At 42.0% G+C, this 22,394-nt stretch overlaps 1 protein-coding gene across 4 annotated transcripts in view; it reads left to right on the top strand.

Annotated features, from left to right (window-relative positions):
* The window catches only part of PTPN2 (protein tyrosine phosphatase non-receptor type 2), a 75,657-nt gene that overhangs the window by 21,611 nt on the left and 31,652 nt on the right, over nt 1-22,394 (top strand). For all 4 annotated transcript variants that reach the window (XM_068562950.1, XM_068562951.1, XM_068562952.1 and 1 more), the window contains exons 2-3: nt 4,269-4,359; nt 20,334-20,434. In XM_068562950.1, coding sequence (XP_068419051.1) covers nt 4,269-4,359; nt 20,334-20,434 — 192 coding nt within the window. The remainder of the gene's footprint in view (nt 1-4,268; nt 4,360-20,333; nt 20,435-22,394) is intronic.

A 22,394-nucleotide genomic window follows, 5' to 3' on the forward strand; every position in this document is an offset into this window, starting at 1 on the left:
TTCCATTTCTCGTGTGATGAGAATTCTGGAGATAAGAGTCCAGAGCAGTTACTGTGGCTCCATCAAGTCATCGATGACCCATTCTCCTCTATTTCTGCTTGGCCTTCCTCAGGATGTGCTTTTACCTTGGGGTCACCAGACAGCTCCTGCCCTTTCCCACCCCTTGCCCCCCACATCAGAGCCTGTATTCAGCTGAGCCAGCCCTTTTGATCAAAGCTGTCCTGCATCCCAACCTAGTGATTTCTGCTTATTCCCATTGATTGGTCAGAACTGTGTCCCATGACTATTCTTAGTTGTACGAGAGGCTGGGAAATTCAGGCTCTTAGTTGGGGTCTTTGAAAGTCAGAAAATACATTCAGAAACCTTTAGTAAGAAAGAATCGATGTTGGAATAGGCAACTAGTACGTACCTCTGGAGCCACTTCCTAAATGCACTGAAATTAAAGAAAGGTAAAGGGGAACAAATAATAATGATAACATTAGAAATTTGAGAAAATGAACTCTGTAAGAATTCTCTCTTTTAAAAAAAAGTAACCGAGAAAATGTATCTCTTTTATGGTGTTGTAAATTAAGATCTCTTCCCTACCCCAATACCTGGGGCCCTGCCCTATTCTTTTTTTGCAATATCAGTAATGATTAGTTATAGTGTACACAAAAAAACATTTTTTAGGCTAAAAACTGGAAACAGCAACCAACAGATGGACTTAACTGTGGAAAATGGGTGTATAAGCATAACAGGAGTACTGAAGAAGGGCTTGTATAATGCCCTTTTAAAAATTGTTTTATATTTTAGTTGTAGGAGTTTTCTAAAAAAATATATTCTGGATATTAATCCCTTATCAGATATATGATTTGCATCTGTCTTCTCACAATCTGTGTGTTGCAACAACTTTTTGATGTGATTTTAAAACTAGTTATTAGCATTAAGACTGATATTACACTAGTATTTATTACTATTTTAGCTAGTTTATTTTTAAGTAATATATAAAGAATATGTGCATATATGGTTTAAAATTTAAATGGCACAAAAGGTTTCCAATAAAAAGCAGTTATAATGACGGAAGGTTACTTTGGAAAGGAGAGAGGAGCAGGGTAGAGAAAAGCTGTGTCTGATGTACTTTATACCTTTTCTAAGAAAAGAGATTTGAAACAAATATGGCAAAAGTAGTAACAGATGTTTAATCTCACTGGTGGGAATATGGGTGTCCTATTATCTATATTTTTTTGTTTTAAATATTTTATAATTAAAGCAAGTTTTTAGTTATATAAATCTCTACCCTCCCCTAGATGTTCGGTCCCCCAGTCTTCCGCCCCACAAGTTACTAGTATTTTGACTCCTTCTAGGATTATTCATTGTGTCCTCAGGCATAGTTATGTTTGAGTGGATGGAGGTGGGAGCTACTCAACGTCTTTCATACCTTTTTCACAGTGTGTCCTTGAGACCATCCCACACAAGTGTTTGCAGCACTTGTGTCCCCCTTTCCTGGTTCCCGCCTGTCCCCCTGCTTCCCCTCACCTCTACTTTACTCCCGCAGGGCACTGAGGTTGCTGCCAGTTTTCCACTGTTACGTACAGTGAACATCCTGGTACACACAGGTATATGGTTGTATGCGATATAAATTCCTGGAGGCAAAATTGGTGGCTCAAACTTATAACCTTATCACATTGTTCTCGCAGAAACATTACAGCAGTATATGCTCTGCAGCAAACTGTTGGAGCGCTTTTTCACTCTCCTCACCTGCCTGATGTTCTTAGAATTTCTTGTTCTTGTCAGTTATTTTCTCTGCATTTGATGCAGAAGACCTCTCAACATGCATGTTTTAGTATTATTTTAAATTAATGTTTTTCTTTTATATCAATTATTAACTTGGAATATAAAATTACTTGTACTCTGTAGTGTTTCAACTCTGAAGTGTTTGAGATTATACAGATATAAGCCAAGACCTGAATGTGTTTAACTTTACATATAAAACTTATTATTTGACATTTAAAAACTTTTATAATTAATCAGTGGAAATGAAGCTTTATTTCTTTTTTCATCTAGTCACAGTAATTTGTTATGATATGCTTTCATGGAAAAGTATTTGAAGCTAAAAGGTAATATTTCTGTCCAACTTATTGTATGAGGCTAATAGAGCTTTGATACCAAAACTGAATAAATTGCACGGGACAAGAAAATTAGAGGTCAATTCAACTTAAAAATATAGATGCATACATTTTAAAATAATGGTGGTACACCCAAACAATAGAATATCATTCAGCACTAAGAAGAAATGAGCTATCAAGCCGTGAAAAGACATGGAGGAACCTTAAATGCATATTTATGCATATCTAAATGAAAATCTATTATTGTAATTCAATACATTACCAGATTAAAGGAGAAAAGATCATATCCATGAATGCAGGGTAAACATTGAGTAAAATTCAACACCCATTCATGATGAAAGAAACATTTAGTAAACTAGAAATTACTGAGGGGAACCTTCTTAACCTGAAAAGGGTATCCACCAGAAACCTAAAGCAAATATTACACTTAGTGGTTAAACCTTAGAAGCAGTTCTTTCAAAATCAGGGAAAAATTATTTCTGTTTGACATTGAATAAGAGGTCCTAGCCAATGCAATTAGATTAGAAAAAGAAATAAGAGGTATGAATGAGAAATATGAAGTATAAGAGAGACAGAATTATCACTGTTTGCTGGTATTGAGAGACTCAGAACCAGCTACCAAATGTTAGAGAGCTTAGCAAGATTGCTGGGTGTGAGAGTAGCATTAAAAAGTCAGTAGCAACAATTGTAACGTGTATGTGTGTGTTTCTGTTCCTATGTGTGTGGCAGATTGCATTTTCCAAAAGGACTGAACCAACATATGTTGAACCCCCATGCTTTTTGCACAAAGAGGCTGTGATTTCTTGCACCGAGAGGTGGTCTTTGTTCCCTACTCTTGGGTATTGGAAGGCCCGTTGGGTAAAAATATGAGCTAGAAAGTTACCTGTCCTAGGGCTGTTGGGTGGTGGCAGGCAGGACGGTAGGAAAATTATCTGAATAATTTATTTATGCTTAATTTATAAAATTACCTGGTGCCTAACTTTTTTTTAATGGATTAATTTATTTATTTAATTTTATTTTTGGCTGAGTTGGCTCTTCGTTGCTGTGCGCGGGCTTTCTCTAGTTGCAGCGAGCGGGGGCTACTCTTCATTGTGGTACGCGGGCTTCTCATTACGGTGGCTTCTCTTGTTGCGGAGCACGGGCTCTAGGCATGCAGGCATCAGTAGTTGTAGCACGTGGGTTCAGCAGTTGTGGCTCGCGGGCTCTAGAGCGCAGGCTCAGTAGTTGTGGCACACAGGTTTCATTGCTCCGCGGCATGTGGGATCTTCCTGGACCAGGGCTTGAACCTGTGTCCCCAGCATTGGCAGGCAGATTCTTAACCACTGCACCACCAGGGAAGTCTTGGTGCCTAACTTTTAAAATACTGTTTCTCCAGGCATGGTAGTGTGAGCAAAAGCCCAAATTAATTTTTTCTGTTAATGCATACTCTTTGGTTTTTTTTTTGGTATGTTTCTGTTTTTACCTGAATTCTCAGAATAATGTTCCACTTGGGAGAAAAAGCTGGTCATGATGGATACAGCAAGTAGCTGAGTGCCTAGTGCAGGCATACTGGCGCAGAATTTCTTCTGTAGTGGAATACCAAGAACCATAAGGGTCCTAAAATGAGCATTTGTAGCTCTAGAAATAAAATTTGAGAATACCTGGGCTCAGAATAAAGTAACAGTTATATGGCATGAAGATAAAGAAATAGATTAAAATTTTAAGATAGAAGCTCTGAAATATAGGTAGATAATATTCAGAGAGTTTAGTTGGAAATTTGAGTATGATGTGGTAACCTTAGATTCCTCCTTTGCATCAGTTGTCACATAAACTGTTAACGTTGCTGTAGGTGTTGAACGTGGCAGGGCAGTGAACGTGTAAGAGAGCAGAGCCTTCTGCCTGAAGGACCTTGGTTCAGTCCTGGGGTCTCACGCTTACTAGCTCTGGGACCTTTGGTAGATCATTTAACCCCTGAAAGCCTGTCACCCCTGACATACAAAATGGGGAAGATAATCTTTCCCACTGGTGTGAGAATTGAATGAGATCACGTCGATGATGTGCTTTGCATAGTACTTGACCTATCCTAAGTGCTCAGTGAAAGTTATTTTATAGTGGCTGGGAAAGTATCTGTTTTGCAATATAAAATTTAAGAGAAATATTAAAATATATTTTTGTTATTTTAAGGAAATTCGCAGTGAGTCACATGACTATCCTCATAGAGTGGCCAAGTTTCCAGAAAACAGAAATCGAAACAGATACAGAGATGTAAGCCCATGTAAGTACTTGTGGGGGGTGTGAGTGTGTGTGTCGTAGGAGGCGGGACATGGTGGAAAATGTTGGGGTCGGGGTTGGTAAGTATGGTGATTTTTTTTTTTCATATTAACATATGTTCTTCAAAGAAAATTTTCAAGGCATAAAATAGTAGAAGGAAGGAAAATTGCCCATAATTATTTCCTCTTCCAACACGGCCACCATTAATTGATGTATTTCTTACCATCCTTTTTTCTTACACATGATTTTTCTCTTTTCAAAATAATTGTAATCATATATGTGTGTATGTATAATCATATATATCTACTTCTTTTCATATTATTCCATAGCTTTTATAAGTATTACTTAAAATATTTATTGGTGTAATTTGTTTTTTTCCCCCGAATTACAAAAGTAGTGTGTATTCACTACTACTTGAAAAGTTTTAAAACATAGAAAAGGAAAAACTCTCATCATTTAAAAACAAGCAAATACTATTGGGTTTATATTCTTTTGGTATTTGTCTGTGTAAATGTGTATGTACATTCTTTTAAATTCAGCTGGAATCCTGCACGCACTGACCTGCAGCTTTTCTCCCTTGTGGCCGCATGTTGTAGACGTTTCCTGTCGTGGACACAGTCTTTTAGTGGCTTCCACAGTGGCTTTGGGGAGGTCAATCTTTATGTAACAGTTCCCTGTGGTTGGACTTAGATTCTGCTGTGCATGTGCATGTACATGCACATGCACGCGCGCGCACACACACACACACACACACAGGGTTTTGTGAACAGTTGTAACACCAGGGCTTTAAAAATGTGTTCATCAAGTGATTTTATTTTTGTTCTGACCGATCCCACCTTCAGATATTGAATTAGGCTGTCTTACTGCTCAGAGGATCCCCATGTTTGGTTTCAGTGGGTGAGCGTAGGCATCCTCTTTAGGGCTGCTGGTGTGCTGCATTTGTGTTCGATGCCGAGTGCCTCCTCAGGGGCCTCATGCTCCACCATCACCTCTCTTCTTCATAGCTTCAACCTCTTTCTAATAACTCTCTTCCCTTATTATTCAGATGTGCTCCAATCTCTTCTGACCTCAAACCCCATATCGCACTCCAGCTATCGCTTTGTCACCTACACAGACACAGGCGTGTGCACACACACACACACACACACAGAATCTTAGAAGCGCGCACCACCCTGTCTGTCTCTCCACTCTCATCACCCACGCGTTCTTCAGCCATGGTTCTACCCCAGCCTCCCCACTGAAACTTTTATTCTAAAGTACTGTGCGCTTTCTAGTTTTCTAATGCAATGAGGGACTTTCCATCGGTGTCTTTTCTTATCCTTCTGTGACTTTCGACATTGTCAACCATGCCTTCCTTCCCTAAGTCCATATTTTTCTTGATTTTGCTGTTACTTCTCTGGCTGATCACGCCTTTTCAGAACTTCTCTTCCTCAATTGTCTTTGTCTTCAGAGCTCTGTCTGTGCCGCTGTCTCCCCCTTGTCTACTTGTGTGAGTGGCCTCATTTTCTGTGAGTTCAGTTGCCATCTCTCTGCTTCTGACCCCAGATCTCATCTGCAGCCTACATTTCTATTCTCGGCTACAGACCCACTTATGCACTTCTCTGTCTTGATGTGCTGTAGCCACCTCAGGCTCAGAATTCCTTCCCCACAGTCCCTCAGTCCCAGCCCTAATCTGTGCTTTCTGCTTTATCCCCATGTTCGTAAGGGCTACCACTAGCTGCACACTTGCTGCAGCTAGAAACTCAGACCTCTCTTCCCTCATTCATCTCCCACATCTGGTTGGTGACTAAGTAATTATAATTCCATTTCCACAGTATATTTCAACTCTGTTCTCTGTTCATACTGGCTTGGTTCAGGCCTGGGTTATTACAGCAGCCTCTTAACTAGTCTCCGTTCTGTTCCCACCTCAGTCCGACCCCCACACGGTATCCAGAGCAATCTCTGTGTGATGCAGGTCTGTCCTCCACTCCTGTCTTCAGTAGTGCTCCTCAGTTTTATGAAAAGTTAAAGTGCTTTAGTGTTACCATACAAGGCCTTTTGTAGCCATTTTCCTACAAATTGTTTGTTTTGGTGACTCACTTGGCACCAATGTGCCCTGTTTTTAACAGTTTTCGAATGTCATTCCCGTTTGGAATAGGCTTCCTCTTTCTTTGACCGACTTCACTCAAAGTCCTCTTCCCGCAAATACCATCTAAACAACCACTTCCCAGGGGTGTTATCCTCACACAGGAGAGGAGGTCATGGAGCTGGTGACTCCCACTAAATCCAGGTGGACCTGGGAATAGGTATTTTTTCAAAGTTCCTGAGGTGATGCTGGTATACCTTTCTTGATTGAGAGTTGTTACATCATTTCCATACAGAGTCCTGTACAGTTGTTGGCTTGGTTCATAAAATGTGTATTGAAAACCAGCTGCATGTCTGCCATTGTGCTGTGCCTGAGAGGACCGTGAGTCCACGTGCCCTGCCTGCCAACAACATACGTGCAGTGGCGGGGGGCAGGGGTGTGTGTACGTGCCTGCTGTGCTTTGTGTGTCAGGAGATGGTGCAGTGCTGGTGGAGCCGAGAAGAGGCGCTCAGCTCTGCTTAAGGAGTTAGGGGTGGCTTTTAAGATAATTTTTTTTTTTTTTTTACTTTATTAAAATAGTCTATTTTAAACCAGCAATTATTTTTCATATAAAGAATTTCTAAACACCCATACAGGAAATAAACATAGATAATACTGAGTGCAAAGCAGGCAATGACATGTTTGTAAGCAATCAAAAGGAATTGTTTTTTGTTTGTTTGTTTTTAATTCAGAATCACAGATCTTTCTAGATTTTGATTCATCAAGTCTGGAAATGTATTTTTAAACAAACTCCTTACGTGATTCTTATATGCTCAGCTTGAAACTACATTTGGAGGTATGAATATGAGGTACATATTCAAAGAGGGGTATTTTGTTGGGGTTTTTTTTTCCTCTAATATTTATTTATTTATTTATTTTGGCTGTGCCGGGTCTTAGTTGCGGCTCACGGGATCTTCGTTGTGGTGTGTGGGCTTCTTAGCTGTGGCATGCATGCAGGATCTAGTTCCCTGACCAGGGATTGAACCCGGGCCCCCTGCATTGGGAGCTCGGAGTCTTACCCTCTGGATAGCCAGGCAGGTCCCAAAGAGGGGTATTTTGAAATAGAAAGAATTTTAAGAAGTCTACAGTCTTTGTATAATTGCCATGACTGAAAAGATGCCTTATTTGTCTCACTTAACCATGAGGTAATTGTAGAAGAGATCGGCCAGAAGGTGGTTGGTTGAGAAAAGAAAGGTTGTAGTCATCACTTTGAGAATTGTATTTGTACTGTTAGAGACAGCTGCCAGATTTTGAAATATTCCTTACTATATTTGCTTTGCCTGTAGAAATCCCAGTTTACTATTTGATCTAAAAGGAAGTACCAGCCTTCTCTTGTCAAAGTTGGTGGTGAAAGAGTAGTTTTTTGTTTTGTTTTGTTTTTTGTGATAAAAACACATACCATAAGTTTACCCTTTTAACAGTTTTTAGGTGTCCATCACGGTGTTGTTGGCTGTATGCACATTGTTGTATGACAGCTCTTGTCATCTTGTATGACTGAAACCCTCCCCCCTCCCCCAGCCCCTGGCAGTCACCATTCTACTTTCTCTTTCTCAGAGTCTGATCACTTTAGGTGCCTCATAGAAATGGAATCATACAGTGTTTCTTTTTGTGATTGGCTTATTTCACATAGCATAATGCCCTCAAGGTTCATCCATCAGTGTTTAAAGTAACACGTGGACTTCTCATTCCAGTAGTGTGGCAGATTAGATAGTCCATAGTTTCTTACTGCTGCAAAACAAGAACACACTTTTTAAATAAATTGCTAGGTGGGGAGGAAGTAAGGAAGACATCCAGGCTTTCTGTGCTCCCCACCTCCTAAAAAAGATCTCAGCAAATGGCATAGCTACTCTGAATGCACATGGCAGTATCAGCTGTGACATTTGTATTCACCTAATAAAATAGTCTCAAGGTATATAAGGCAAAAATGAATAGAATTACAGAAAGAAATTGACAATTCTGTATTCACAGACTTTTTTTCATTTATTTATTTAATTTATTTTTATTTTTGGCTGTGTTGTGTCTTCGTTGGTGCGTGTGGGCTTTCTCTAGATGTGGCGAGCGGGGGCTACTCTTCGTTGCAGTGCGCAGGCTTCTCATTGCGGTGGCTTCTCTTGTTGCGGAGCACAGGCTCTAGGCGCGCAGGCTTCAGTAGTTGTGGCTCGCGGGCTCTAGAGCACAGGTTCAGTAGTTGGGGCGCACGGGCTTAGTTTCTCCGTGGCATGTGGGATTTTCCTGGACCAGGGCTCGAACCTGAGTCCCCTACATTGGCAGGCGGATTCTTAACCACTGCGCCACCAGGGAAGCCCGTTCACGGACTTCTTAAAGCAAAATATTAGTAAAGAAGTAGAAGATTTGGACCACACAGTTAAGCTTTATTTAATAAGAAAAATATATAAAACGTTATATATAGAACCTATTCTCCAACATTAGAGAATTCACATTCTTCTAGGACTGACATGGAATATTTGTAATTGACTAGGCTGTAAAAGTAACTCTTAAAACAGTTTAAGAATTACTGTCTTACAGGCCATGTTCTTTGACCGTAATGCAATTAAATTATAGATTATTAATAAAAAGATTAAAATTCCTATAAATTTGGAGATTTAAAGATTTCTAAATGATTCATGGGTTAAGAAGAAGTCATAATGGAAACTTAAAAGTGAACAATAGGTAAAATTCTACTTATCAGAACTTGCATAAAGCAGCAAAAAGAGTACTGCAAAAAAATACACTGTCTTAAATGTTTGTATTAAAACAAAAGGCTGAAAATTAAAGTGCTAAGTGTCTAACCTAATTTAGAGTAAAAGTAACAGAATAAAAACCAAGAAAAGAAAAAGCAGAAAGGAAATAATACAAAAATAAGAGTAGAAATCAAAGGACCAAACAAAACCAAATATTAGTTCCTTGATAAGACTAATAAACTGGCAAGATTGAGCAAGAAAAATAAAACAAACATAGAAACCAGAGAGACAGGGACTTCCCTGGTGGTCCAGTGGCTAAGACTCCACGCTCCCAATGCAGGGGGCCCGGGTTCAATCCCTGGTCAGAGAACTAGATCCCGCATGCCACAACTAAAAGATCCCACATGCCTCAACTAAAAAGATTCCTCATGCCTCAACTAAAAAATCCCACATTCCGCAACAAAGATCCTGCATGCCACAACTAAGACCCAGCGCAGCTAAATAAATAAATAATTAAATAAATAAATAAACAAACAAATACATACATACATACAGTAAATATTTAAAAACAAAACAGAAACCCCAGAAAGACAGAGACAGGTCCATATAAACAATATTAGAAAAAAGGGGAACATCAATACAGATGTAAAAGGAATTAAAAAGCTAGAGTACTGCAAACAATTATGGCAATAAATGTGATCAGTTAGAAGAAATGGAACAGACTCCTGGAAAAATAGAATTTACCAACACGGATTAAAGGAGAAGTGTGGAGTCTAAGTAGACCTGTGACAACTAAATAAATTAATTAAAAAAATATTTCCACTAAGAAAACACCGGAAATAGATGCTTTAACAGGTGTGTCTTTTTAAGTAAAATAAATAAATATTTATTTATTTATTTATTTATTTTTAAATTTTATTTATTTTTGACTGTGTTGGGTCTTCGTTGCTGCACGGGGCTTTCTCTAAGTTGCGTTGCGGCGAGCAGGGGCTGCTCTTCATTGTGGTGCGCGGGCTTCTCATTGCAGTGGCTTCTCTTGTTGCAGAGCACAGGCTCTTAGGCGCGCAGGCTTCAGTAGTTGTGATGCACGGGCTTAGTTGCTCCACAGCATGTGGAATCTTCCTGGACCAGGGCTCGAACCCGTGTCCCCTGCACTGGCAGGCGGATTCTTAACCACTGCACCATCAGGGAAGTCCCAACAGGCGTGTCTTAATAATAATAAAAACTCTCCCCGAGAACAGAAAAAGAGAGTACTCCTCAATTCCTTTTGTGAGGCTATTAGATAATTTGGATGTCCAAACCAGAAAAGTTTAGTGAGGAATAAAAGTTACAGGCATATCTACCTCATGAATGTAGATGTAAAAATCCTGAAGAAAGGTTAGCAAACTGAATACAGCAGTGTCTGTATTAAGTTTATTTTAGCAATGTAAGGGTGGCTTAGCATTAGACAGTCTTATAAATGTAATTAACCTTAGTAACAAGGCAAAGGAGAAAAAGCCATATGAATACCTCAATAGATGCAGAAAGATTATTTAAAGTCAGTTCTTGCTCCTGATTAAAAACAAATAATGTATCAAACTAGAAACAGAAGGAAACTTCTGTAACTAACATGAGAGGACACCTACAGTCACATCACTTTTTTTTTTTAATTTTTATTTATTTATTTATGGCTGTGTTGGGTCTTCGTTTCTGTGTGAGGGCTTTCTCTAGTTGCGGCAAGCAGGGGCCACTCTTCATCGCAGTGTGTGGGCCTCTCATTATCGCGGCCTCTCCTGTTGCGGAGCACAGGCTCCAGACACGCAGGCTCAGTAATTGTGGCTCACGGGCCCAGTTGCTCCACGGCATGTGGGATCTTCCCAGACCAGGGCTCGAACCCGTTTCCCCTGCATTGGCAGGCAGACTCTCAACCACTGCGCCACCAGGGAAGCCCCCCATCACTCTTAATGATAACGTGTTACAAACATTTTTTAAAACTCGAGGACAAGACAAGGGTGCCCACAAGTACCACTTCCACTTAACATTGTACTTTGGATCCCGGACACTACAGTAAGAGAAGAATAAGAAACGAAGGCATAAGGATTGGGAACTGCTGCTGTGTAACTAACCCCCTCAAACCCTAACAGTAACTCGCCACGTCTGGAATCGGAAGGCTGACTGGACGCAGGCGGGTCTTGCTCACCATCTCCCAGGCAGCATAGCTCAGGTGGTGGCCAGGCTGTGTTGCCTGGACCCTCACCCAGTGGTAAACCGTCAGCTGCAGCACCTGCACGTGGCATCTCCGCGTGACCTGGACTTCCTCACCAGTAGCCCCTGAGTTGCAGGAGTGAGCATCCTTAGAGTCTAGCTGGGAGCTGCACTGCCTGTGTCACCTCTCCTTTGAAGTCACACATCACCTGCACCACATTCTGTTCATTAGGGCGAGGTACCACGCCATCTGGATTCAAGAGGGGAGAGTTGTCACAAAGAACTGTGGGCATGTTTTAAAACTATTACAGTTATGAATTATATGGTGTTTTTCTTCATAGATAATCCAGAAAATTCACAGACAAATCAAATAATTAATAAACATTTTGATAGTCTCAGAATTATAAGGCAATAGAGTTTCAATTTATGAAAACAGATTTTTATACATGACAAGAATGTGCTTGTCATCTTTCTTGCTAAGCACACTTAGATAAAAACTACCGTATAATAGTAATCAGAATAAGTATAGATATAACTTAAATGTTATGGTAACTCTTCTATAAATATTTGCTAACATTCTTCCTCATCACATCTAAAGTTTAAAAATAAAGACTGGGACTTCCCTGGTGCCTGCCAGTGCAGGGGACATGGGTTCGAGCCCTGGTTCGGGAAGATCCCACATGCCGCAGAGCAACTAAGTTCGTGCACCACAACTGCTGAGCCCGCGTACCACAACTACTGAAGCCCGCGTGCCTAGAGCCTGTGCTCCGCAACAAGAGAAGCCACTGCAATGAGAAGCCCATGCACCGCAAGGAAGAATAGCCCCTGCTCGCCGCAACTAGAGAAGGTCCTCGGGTAGCAATGAAGACCCAACGCAGCCATAAATATATTAATTAATTAATTAATAATAAAAAAAATTTTTAATCATTAAAAAAAAATAAAGACTAAATGCACTTATTCTCAAAATCCATCGTGTAGACAGCTCTTTTACTTAAAAGTTTTCTCATTAACTGTTAGGATTTTGACCTGTGGTTCTATCTTTGTTTTTGGTTTTTGGTGAAGAGTTCTTAACATATCAAAAGCACAGTCCACAAAAGAAAAAAATCAACAAATTGGGCTAAACCAAAATTTAAAACTTTTGCTTTGTGAAAGGCCCCGTTAGTAGGATGGAGAGACGAGGACAGAGTGGGAGAAAATATTAATAAACCACAAATAACTCATATCTAGAATATATACAGAACTCTGAAAATACAGCAGTAAAAATCCCAAACAGTCCAGTTCAGAAATGGGCAGAAGATGATGAACGTAGATGGCACATAAGCACACGAAAAACATCACTAACCATTAGGGAAAAGCAAATTAAAACCATGGTGGTGAGTGATTGTGACACACGTACTAGAGGAGCTGAAATGACAGGGCCGTGGACTCCAAGGACGCAGAGAGAAGCTGGGTCTCCTACGCAGCGGGGAGGACGGAGGATGGTGGACGGTGCGGCGGCCGCTCTGGAACGTGGTGTGGCAGCTTCTTGATTACCTTATATGACGCAGCCACCGCACTCCTGGACATTTATCTCCGAGAATTGCAACCTTATGTCCACACAGAAATGTGAACGTGGGTGTTCAGAGCAGCTTTGTTTGTAAGAGCTCCAAATTGGAAACGACCCAAGTGTCCATCAGTGGGTAAGTGGTCAACACACCGTGGTTCTTTTGTTCCTGCCGTGGGAAGCTCCCCGTGCCCTGCAGCGGCTTGGGTGGGCCCCAGAGGACTCCCACTGAGCAGAGTCCAGTCTCAAGGTTATCTCCTGCGTGATTCCATTTATACAGCGTTCTGGGAATGGTGCCGCCGTTGCAGGAGAGGGCAGATCACTGGGTCAGGACAGGGTCGGGGAAGAGACTCTGAAGGGGGGTGCACAGAGGAGCTTGTGGTGGTGGGTGCATGAGTTTGCGCACGCGATAAAACCGCTCCACACGAGTGATGCCTGCAAAACAGGAGACGGGGATCAGGTCTGAGGGTTATTCCAGTGTCTTTCCAGGTTTCTGGATTTCACAGCCTTCCTGAATCGGGTCCTGGGCAGGGCACTGTGCGAGGTGGGGGTGGGATGTGGTGAGCTTGTCAGGGTCCCTGGCCACGCCGATGGCTGAGGCCTGGGTGCTGAGCGGGCTGGAGCCTCGTCACGTCAGGCCCTGCCTGTAGCCACCGCGTCGCGTGGACAGCTCTGGTGTTGGAGCTGCGCCAGGGCTGCAGGGAGAGCCCTTAAGTCAGTGAGGAAGCCGGGCACATCCTCCAGGACCATCCGTTATACTCAGAACGGGCACTGGGGGAAGGAGTGGTTGATATATTAAAATACAGATACATAGCAAAGTAGAATTTTTAAGTTTCTGTAAATTTTTAAGATAAAGTAGGACTTTTTGAGGAGTTCTGTACTTGACACGTTTAGGGTATAAATGAGGGTCAGTCAATAGAAATAGTGGAGAAGGACGAGTGTAGTCTGGCCGTTCCCTCTTAACGGATGAGAAAGAGGCCCAGGAGACCAGTGCTGGGTTTCGGGTCCTGGGCCCGCACCTCCGGGGGCCGCCCTGCTCCGTGCAGGTCACAGCGGCTTCTTCGGCCATGGGGACCAGTGGAGCCAGAGCAGACCCTAGGGCCACACCCACGCCCCTTCGCCTCCCTCACTGTTCTCTCTCATCTGGCCACATGATTCCAGTTCCCTCTACTAAAAAGTCCTGAAGCTTTCTGAGCTCTTGTTTTTTGCTAAATTACTTTACTTCTCAAGTCAGCTGTAGTTTCATCTCCTGCTGACGTTTAGAGTGTTTTTTTTGTTTGTTTGTTTTTATACCTGCCCCTTTCCCCCTTTTTGAAATGTTTGAAAACAGTACTCTTTTTCTTTTTTTTAAATTTATTTATTTATTTTTGGCTGTATTGGGTCTTCATTTCTGTGAGGGCTTTCTCTAGTTGTGGCAAGTGGGGCCACTCTTCATCGCGGTGCGTGGGCCTCTCACTATCGCGGCCTCTCTTGTTGCGGAGCACAGGCTCCAGACGTGCAGGCTCAGTAGTTGTGGCTCACGGGTCTAGTTGCTCCGCGGCATGTGGGATCTTCCCAGACCAGGGCTTGAACCTGTGTCCCCTGCATTAGCAGGCAGATTCTCAACCACTGCGCCAACAGGGAAGCCCCTGGAGTGTTTTAATAGTGACATGTGATTCTAAAAAAATTCTACCACAGCTTAACAGTTTGAATATGAACATTTTCTGGAATTCATTGTATAAACAATGCTTGACCACTTGCCAGCCTAAATTGTTATGACACCGTGCTGGTAGGTGCTATGAGAAAACGGAAGTAGAAGCCCCTTTTCTCTGATAGTTGGATTTAGGAGTTGAGACTAATAAATCAGTACAGGATCTCTCAACTCTGAACCTAAGTTTCAGGTGCTTCTCTTCCCTTTGTTCACGGGGCTTGTGCCGCAGTCGCCATCCCCAGACGTGAGGCATGTACCCATCACAAAGCCTTCACTCTTCTCTGTGCGTGGCACACTCTTGACCCAAATATTCATGTGGCTGACCTCCTCTAAGTCTTTGCTTCAGTGTCACTGTCACAGTGAGGCCCAGCCTGACCACCTGTTTAGAATTGGCAACCTGTCCCCCTTCCCAGCACAGCTGCCCTTTATTCTGCTCTTTTTTCCCGTAGGGTTTATTACTGCATAACATGTAATCTACTTAATTATTTTGCTTATTGCTGTCTCCCTTTCCGAGAAGGTAAGCTCCCCAGGAGTGTGGATGGGTTCCAGGGGCCCGGGTTTGTGGATGAAAGGGAAATACTATTCGTCCCCCAACTGCCTCTCCCTTCCTTTCTCCTAGAGGGAGAGATCTGAGCTTCAAGGAGAGTGGTGAGCTGCTCACTGATTGTGTGAGACCAAAGCGTGGTTTGTCTTGTTTTTTTAAAAAAATTATTTATTTATTTATTTATTTTTGACTGCGTTGGGTCTTCGTTGCTGCAAGTGGGCTTTCTCTAGTTGCGGCAAGCAGGGGCTACTCTTTGTTGTGGTGCGTGGGCTTCTCATTGTGGTGGCTTCTCTTATTGCAGAGCACGGGCTCTAGGTGCATGGGCTTCAGTAGTTGTGGCTCACGGGCTCTAGAGCATGGGCTCAGTAGTTGTGGCTCGCGGGCTCAGTAGTTGTGGCTCGCGGGCTCTAGTGCACAGGCTCAGGAGTTGTGGTGCACGGGCTTAGTTGCTCCGCGGCATGTGGGATCTTTCCGGACCAGGGCTCGAACCCGTGTCCCCAGCATTGGCAGGCAGATTCTTAACCACTGCGCCACCAGGGAAGTCCCACATCTTGTTTTATAGATGCTGTCGAAGAGGAAAGGTGTCCATGTTCAAGCGGCAGTGGTGACTTTTACCCGTTTTGTAAGGACACCTCCCAGTCTTCTTTCCATCTCAGAGACTCTGGGGTGGATTCAAGGGGCCCTTTTCAGTTTGGGGATGTGCAGAGGCAGAATTTAACCAGTTAACACTGTCATGTCAAGTTTAGGAACTTGGAATCATGATGGATTGAGAGAGGTGGACATGTGCAGGCAGCTGGCCCCTCGTTTGGAGGAGGCCGAGCCCTCTGTGCGCTCCACACAGCATCGCTGGTGGCCGGTCCATGGGGCTGTGCCACAGGCCCCGATGGATGGGACTGCCTGAGTGTCAGGCCATCCTCCTCGTTCCATCCCGTCCTCTGTCCGCTGCTCATTCTTTCCTCGAAGCTCAGGTGCTCGTGCGGAGTTGCCAGGGCCTCTCCTCCTCCCGGTCCTTCTTGGCGGCCCCTGTGCTCCTCTTCCTGCTGTTCCTCCTGCTGGAAGCCCCTTCCCCTCCTCTTACCCTGGCCTGCTCCCACCATACTCAGTGCAGCGCAGCACGGCACTAGGACTCATTCCCGGATAGGACTTTTTTTCTTTTAAAAAGCTTGAAACAAATAATGTCTTATCTCTCTGTCCTGGTTGCCTGTCTCCTGGCATGTATGTGTTGACCAGGTGTGGAAGGTGGTCAATTTAAAGAGCAGATCGTCTGGTGGGGGGGATGTGCAGGAGGGGGGCTTCCATCAGAGAAGGGAAGTCCTGGGTCAGGCCTTCAAGAGGTGAGGTGTGTGTGCAGAGGTGGAGGCAGAAGTCATCCCTGAGGCAAAGAGCAGGGTAGACGGCGATGCCAGGGAGGATCTGGGGCGTCTCTGGGCCTCTGCTGCTGCTTCTCTAGGGTGCGATCGAGGCTGATGACTTGACTGGCCTGAGTGTCAGCAAAACGTGCACAACACGACTCAGGGTGTGAGGGGTGAGAGTGGAGAGCAGCGAGCACCTGACACATCCCAGGAGCGAAAAGTCCTGCACAGCCGTTGTGGTTGGTTATGTCGTCAGAAAAGGAACCGTTCAGCTCATATGGTTTTACTTTGCCGAGGAGACAGCTGAGATGCTGACCCTCTGCACGATGGCTTGTTTCTTCTCCACTAACATGGCCACGCCAATGCTGACGGGGGTTTAGCTGTAGCTTTGCTTTTGGCTCATTGCTTGATTTATGAGAGAAAATTCATGTTATTTGTGCCTCCAGTATCTACTTGTAGGATTGAAGAGAGTTGACACATCTGTCAGATGCTTACATTCTTGGCCGGGAAGCGCCACATGGTGTGGAAATCAGTGCCGAACGCTTGCTGTCCCCCATTGAGAATGGAACCTGAAGCAGGAAGTCTGTTAAAGCTGTGCTGATAGTCAGTCTTCTGCCCAGTTTCTGTTCATTGTTCTTGATCTCTGCCTCAGCATAAACGTGAGCCCTTCCTGTTTGACCTTCAAGACTTTCCACAAGGAGATGTCTTTACAATAATGAAAAAAGGTGAAACTGGGGGTGGGGGGGGTGGGATGGGGGAAAAGAGCTCAATGTGACAGTATTGAAAGAGGAAGCTAATCTGTGTTGTCAGCTCAGGCCACAGCTAGAGCCAGTCATTTCTTGACAGATGAAGCCATTTCTCAGAAAACAGGCTGTTTGCCGGTGGGAGGTGCGGGGACTTGTGGTTGGAAGTTTGCCTAATCCAGCTCGTTGCCGCAGTCCATGGGGTGTGCATTTCTTCCCTCACCCCGATGATGCCACTGTGGAGAAAAGTATGCATTCTTGATCGTCCTGCTGGTGGTGTTATTAGATGTTGAGAAATCAGATTTCCTGTGAGGTGTGGTTTGATTGCATTTGTGGCCTCTCATGCAATACAGTTTGAATCATCCTCATTTTCTCCCTTTGCTGGATCCTTTAAAAGATAAGGAAGAGGGGGATAACCATACACTTCAAATGATGATAAAGTGCTGATGGCCCCGAGGTTGTGTGACTCTGATCTGATAGTCTCATTTCAGAGGTTCTTAGGCAGGATCAGCTGCTTTGGGGAGAGGAGAAAGCATGTAACATCCTGGGTTTTTTTCTAACTCAGAAGTCAGAAGTTTGGTTTGGAGTGAACTGTTCACAGGTTTGGGGCTGACCAGTCGTGACGGGCAGGGAGAGGAGACACTTGACCTCAAGTGTTAAGGGGACCCATGTCACCCTCACAGATATTTCAGACCAGACAGTAAGTGGTTCTTCGTGGGAAAAGAGGCTTTGTCTCTCTTTGTTATCATTGCCAGAGAATATAAATCATCAAGTCACAATTCCTCATAAAAAGGCTTTGATAGTTTCACTTCCTGAAATGTTTATACTTACTTGGTAGGTAGTGTTAAAGTGATATGTTTTGTTTAACACAAGAAACTCTTACGTTTTTTTCTCTACACAGATTCTCTTCTGAATCAAAAAGTTACATGCTTTGCATTTTTTATTAATCTTCTTAATGGAACAGAAGAATTAAAATGATGTTAGATGTATCTGAAAGTTTAAAAAAATCAGTCCTGAGGAGAAAACATAGGTTCAGCCAACACTTGTAGCCAGTTCTAAATAGCTAGACTTTTCCCAAGGATTACCTTCCTTTTGGGGGGTGCCTTTCAGGTAACGCCCTGCTCCCCTACTGGTCAGCACTCGGGCTCCAGGGAACGGATCTGGGGGTGTGGGATTCATGTTTTTAATGAGCTGGAGTGACACCAGGTGTAGATGTTAACACTGGAGAGAAAATAACAGTGAACCCAGTTCAAAGTCCTGAAGGCAGGGTGTCAGATACCCTTAAAACACCCCTGAGGTCTTTCTCCAGGCTTATGGAAGGGTCTGGATGACTTGCCGGATAACTGAATTCCCAGCGCCCTGTAGGGGAACCTTCCCAGTGCCTATGGATTCTTGCTTCTTTTGCCAAATTGCTTTTTTCACTTGTGCAATAGATATGATTAGTCTCCGGGGTTTCTCTTCTTTCTGTGATTATAGCATGAGGAAATACGTTCCTTTGGTATTATATTTTGGCGGAACTTGAATTTTAGGGATTGTGTAGCATTCTAAAAGCATGCATTATTCTTCTGATACGTGTTATCTAGGAGGCGTATGGTCTTTATTTTGTTAATTATATAGCTGACTGTTTTACTCTCTCACATAACAGTTAAAGAGTGATCAAACTGTTAAAAAAAAAAAGACTGTTTAAAAAAAAAAAGTGACTGTTGACATCATCTTTCCGAGAACACTAGTATAAGTGATTTACTATAACAAGACCTTCGCTTTTCCTGTTTACACATGACGTGTAATATTTACAGAGGTCTTGGGTTCAATCCAGCAGAGACATCTCACATAAATTGATGTGTGGAACTAAAGCCATTTAACATTTTCTTTCACATGGAGGTAATGTGAACAGTTTTTTTAGTTTAAAAGTGGGGGAGAGAATGGTTGTTTGGTATTGCCTTGAGGGGAGCAGTTTACAGTAGAACGTTTTCTCTAGTTAGACATCAAACATGCATTTAGGTTATAATTCAGTCATATGCCTCTGCCTGTCATATATTTAGAATTCTGAGTTAACACTAGTTCTGTTATTATACATGTGCTTCCTCTCGCAGTGTCTTGTTTCTCTTCCCCTCCCTCCAAAATGATATAGGTAAAGTTTTGTGCTCCACGTATTTAAATTAGCATCAATTCTAAATCTGTGAGATTTTCACTTTTAAAAACTAGTATATCTAAACTGTTATAACACAATCTAAGTAATGAAGTATCTTTAGTTGTCTTTTAAAGAATTGGAATATTCCAAGTGTGTTAAATATAGTTTAGCACTTGATCTAATTATATAATTAAGTGCTAAAAATTATTTTTATATAGTTGAATGCACATCTGTTGATTGAAGAAAATGAAATGTAGTTACTTTGGGGATCTGGTCTTATTTATTTGAGGCCATTGTTTTTTGTAGGTAGACTTATTATTTCTTAGGCATCAAGAATCTTAACCATCCTTTTACTTTTAGGAAGATAGGTGCTTTATTTCTTTTACTATGTTTTACTCTGGTCAATTTTTCTAGTTAAACAACAGCTAAACTACCACTAACAGAAGCACTTCTTTCTAACAAACAGTAACAAACAAAAGGATTTCATCTTTGTACTTCCTTTTAAAAAAGGGAGTAATTTGGGGGACTTCCCTGGGGGTCCAGTGGTAAAGAATCCGCTTTACAATGCAGGGCACGCAGGCTCGATCCCTGGTCAAGGAACTAAGATCCTACATGCTGCGGGGCAACTAAGCCCATGCGCCACAACTACTGAACTCGCGTGCGTCAACTAGAGAGCCTGTGTGCTGCAAACTACAGAGCCCATGTGCCCTGGAGCCTGCGTGCCACAACTAGAGAGAAGCCCGTGCGCTGCAATGAAAGATCCCGCATGCCTCAACAAAGATCCCGCGTGCCGCAACTAAGACCTGATGCAGCCAAAAATAATAAATAAATAATCTTTAAAAAAAATAGTAAAAAGGGGAGTAATTTGGGATTTGACTCTACTGGGGTGCTAATTTATTTTTCTTTGTCTCTTCTATCATTTTATAAATATCCAGAAAATTAATATTAAAATAAAAAAGAAATGCAAGTTTGAAATGACGGTATGATTTGTCATGCTCTGTTTCAGATGATCACAGTCGTGTTAAACTGCAAAATGCTGAAAATGATTATATTAATGCCAGCTTAGTTGACATAGAAGAGGCGCAGAGGAGTTACATCTTAACACAGGCAAGTGGTGTGATGTGCAGCCGATGCCTGACCGCCATTCTTGTGATTGGTCTTCTTTAAAACACAGCGAAAAGTGTGTCCTGACTTCTTTTGGAGATGAAATGCTGTTTCAGTTTTTTCTGTTGTTATGTAATGAATGATGTTACAATGTTTTGCAGCTGTGTATATTTCAGATAAAAGTAATCTTCAATGTTACATGTTCTCTGAAAGAAAGTTGTTCATGGAATTTGGCTAGGCTGGTTCTTTTCTGGCCAGTTGTCCTCCTTGCTTTATATTGAATATTTGGTACAAAGCCTTGGCTTGTTGATGCTTTGTTACCTTCTGCTTCTCTTTACATCACTTGAATCAGAACGAGAGGCCCTTTGAAAGCTCTTCTCTGCCCCGCCCTGGCGTGTATTTTCAGAGTGTGGACAGACCTTGGATGTCAGGGCAGGTGAGGGTGTGAGCCAGGTGCCCAGACAACCAACAGGGAGGCCCAAGAGCCTGCTGCCCCTGTGGCCTCCTGCCCGATCGCTTCTCAGCACACCGGCCACACCCATGTTCCAGCAGCATTTTTCTTCCACTCTGAGATAGCAGAAATGATTTTGGTTTATCCACACCAGCTACCCTTTGTTTATCAAATGATAGATTTAATTAACAGTGTTCTCATTTCCCTCAGTTAATGATTTTTAAATATTCAAAAGATAAGCTGTATTATTCAGTATCTTGCAATCACCTATAATGGAGCGTAATCTGAAAAAATATATGTATGTAACTGAATCACTTTGCTGTACACCTGTAACTAACACAGTATTGTAAATCAACTGTACTTAAATTTTAAAAAAGATAAGCTGTATATTTCTAATGTTTGAGATTTTTAAAGAACCCATTTCAGATCAGAATAACCTGTTACTGAAAGTGAAAACCGTTGAAAATGGTAAGAAGATATTCAAATTAATGTAACTATGAACTGTTAGACTTTCTCTAATTCACAGGAAACAAGAATTAAGTACTCTTTTTTACTTGAAGTAAAGCAGCTCCTGTAAATCAAAAAGAAAAAGAGAAACAATCCATGAAAAAAACTGGCAAAGAACATAAATTCACAGTTCAAAGAAAAGAAATAAAGATAGACAATATACACATGAAGAGATGCTCAACTTTTCTAGTAATTAGGGAATATAAATTTAAACCAGCAATCAGTTACCACTTTTCTCCTGTCAGATCAGCAGAGATTTAAAAGTTTATAATACTCAGGGGTCTAATATGTAAAGACATAAAGATACATGTGAGGGTGTTTGTTACAACTTCATTTTAATAGCATAGGGCCAGAAATAGTAGAAATGAAACAGTCTGCAAGGGGCTGGCTAAACAAATTATACACTTGCTATTCTTACTGATTATTTCTGGGAATTAGGAAAAAAGAGAGACTTCAATTTGCCATTTTCTGTAATATTTGAAGTTTTCCTTATGCGTATTCATGTTTTTAATAAACTCATTTTTAGAGTTAAAAAATTTACTTTCTATTTGAAAAAACCATAATGATAAAAAACAGAAAAGAGTAATTACCCTAGATTCCTTATCACACCCTTTCTTTCTCTTTTTTTTTCAGTCTTTTTTATCCATTCCTCTTTCTCATTTTTAGTGTCTAAAAATGCAGTTGTTTCTCAAGATTCTGACTTAGGTTTTTTCCCCCGTCCAGTCTACACTCATCACTTCAACTCCCTGGGACCACATTTTGAACCTTTGTATCTTAGACTCTGGACTCATGGTATCTGTATTTGAATCCCAGTCTGTCTGCTTCATTGGATGTTCATTCATCCAGCAAAGCTTTGAGTACCTACTTTGTGGCAGCATTGTTTGAATAAAACAGCCATTCATAAAACTGCCATTATGAACTTCACATCCTAGTGGGAAGTAAAATTAACAGCTAGCAATCTTTTTTTTAATTAATTAATATATATATATTTATTTTTGGCTGCGT

Source organism: Eschrichtius robustus, chromosome 14 (assembly GCF_028021215.1).
Source record: "Eschrichtius robustus isolate mEscRob2 chromosome 14, mEscRob2.pri, whole genome shotgun sequence".
Lineage (NCBI taxonomy): Eukaryota > Metazoa > Chordata > Mammalia > Artiodactyla > Eschrichtiidae > Eschrichtius > Eschrichtius robustus.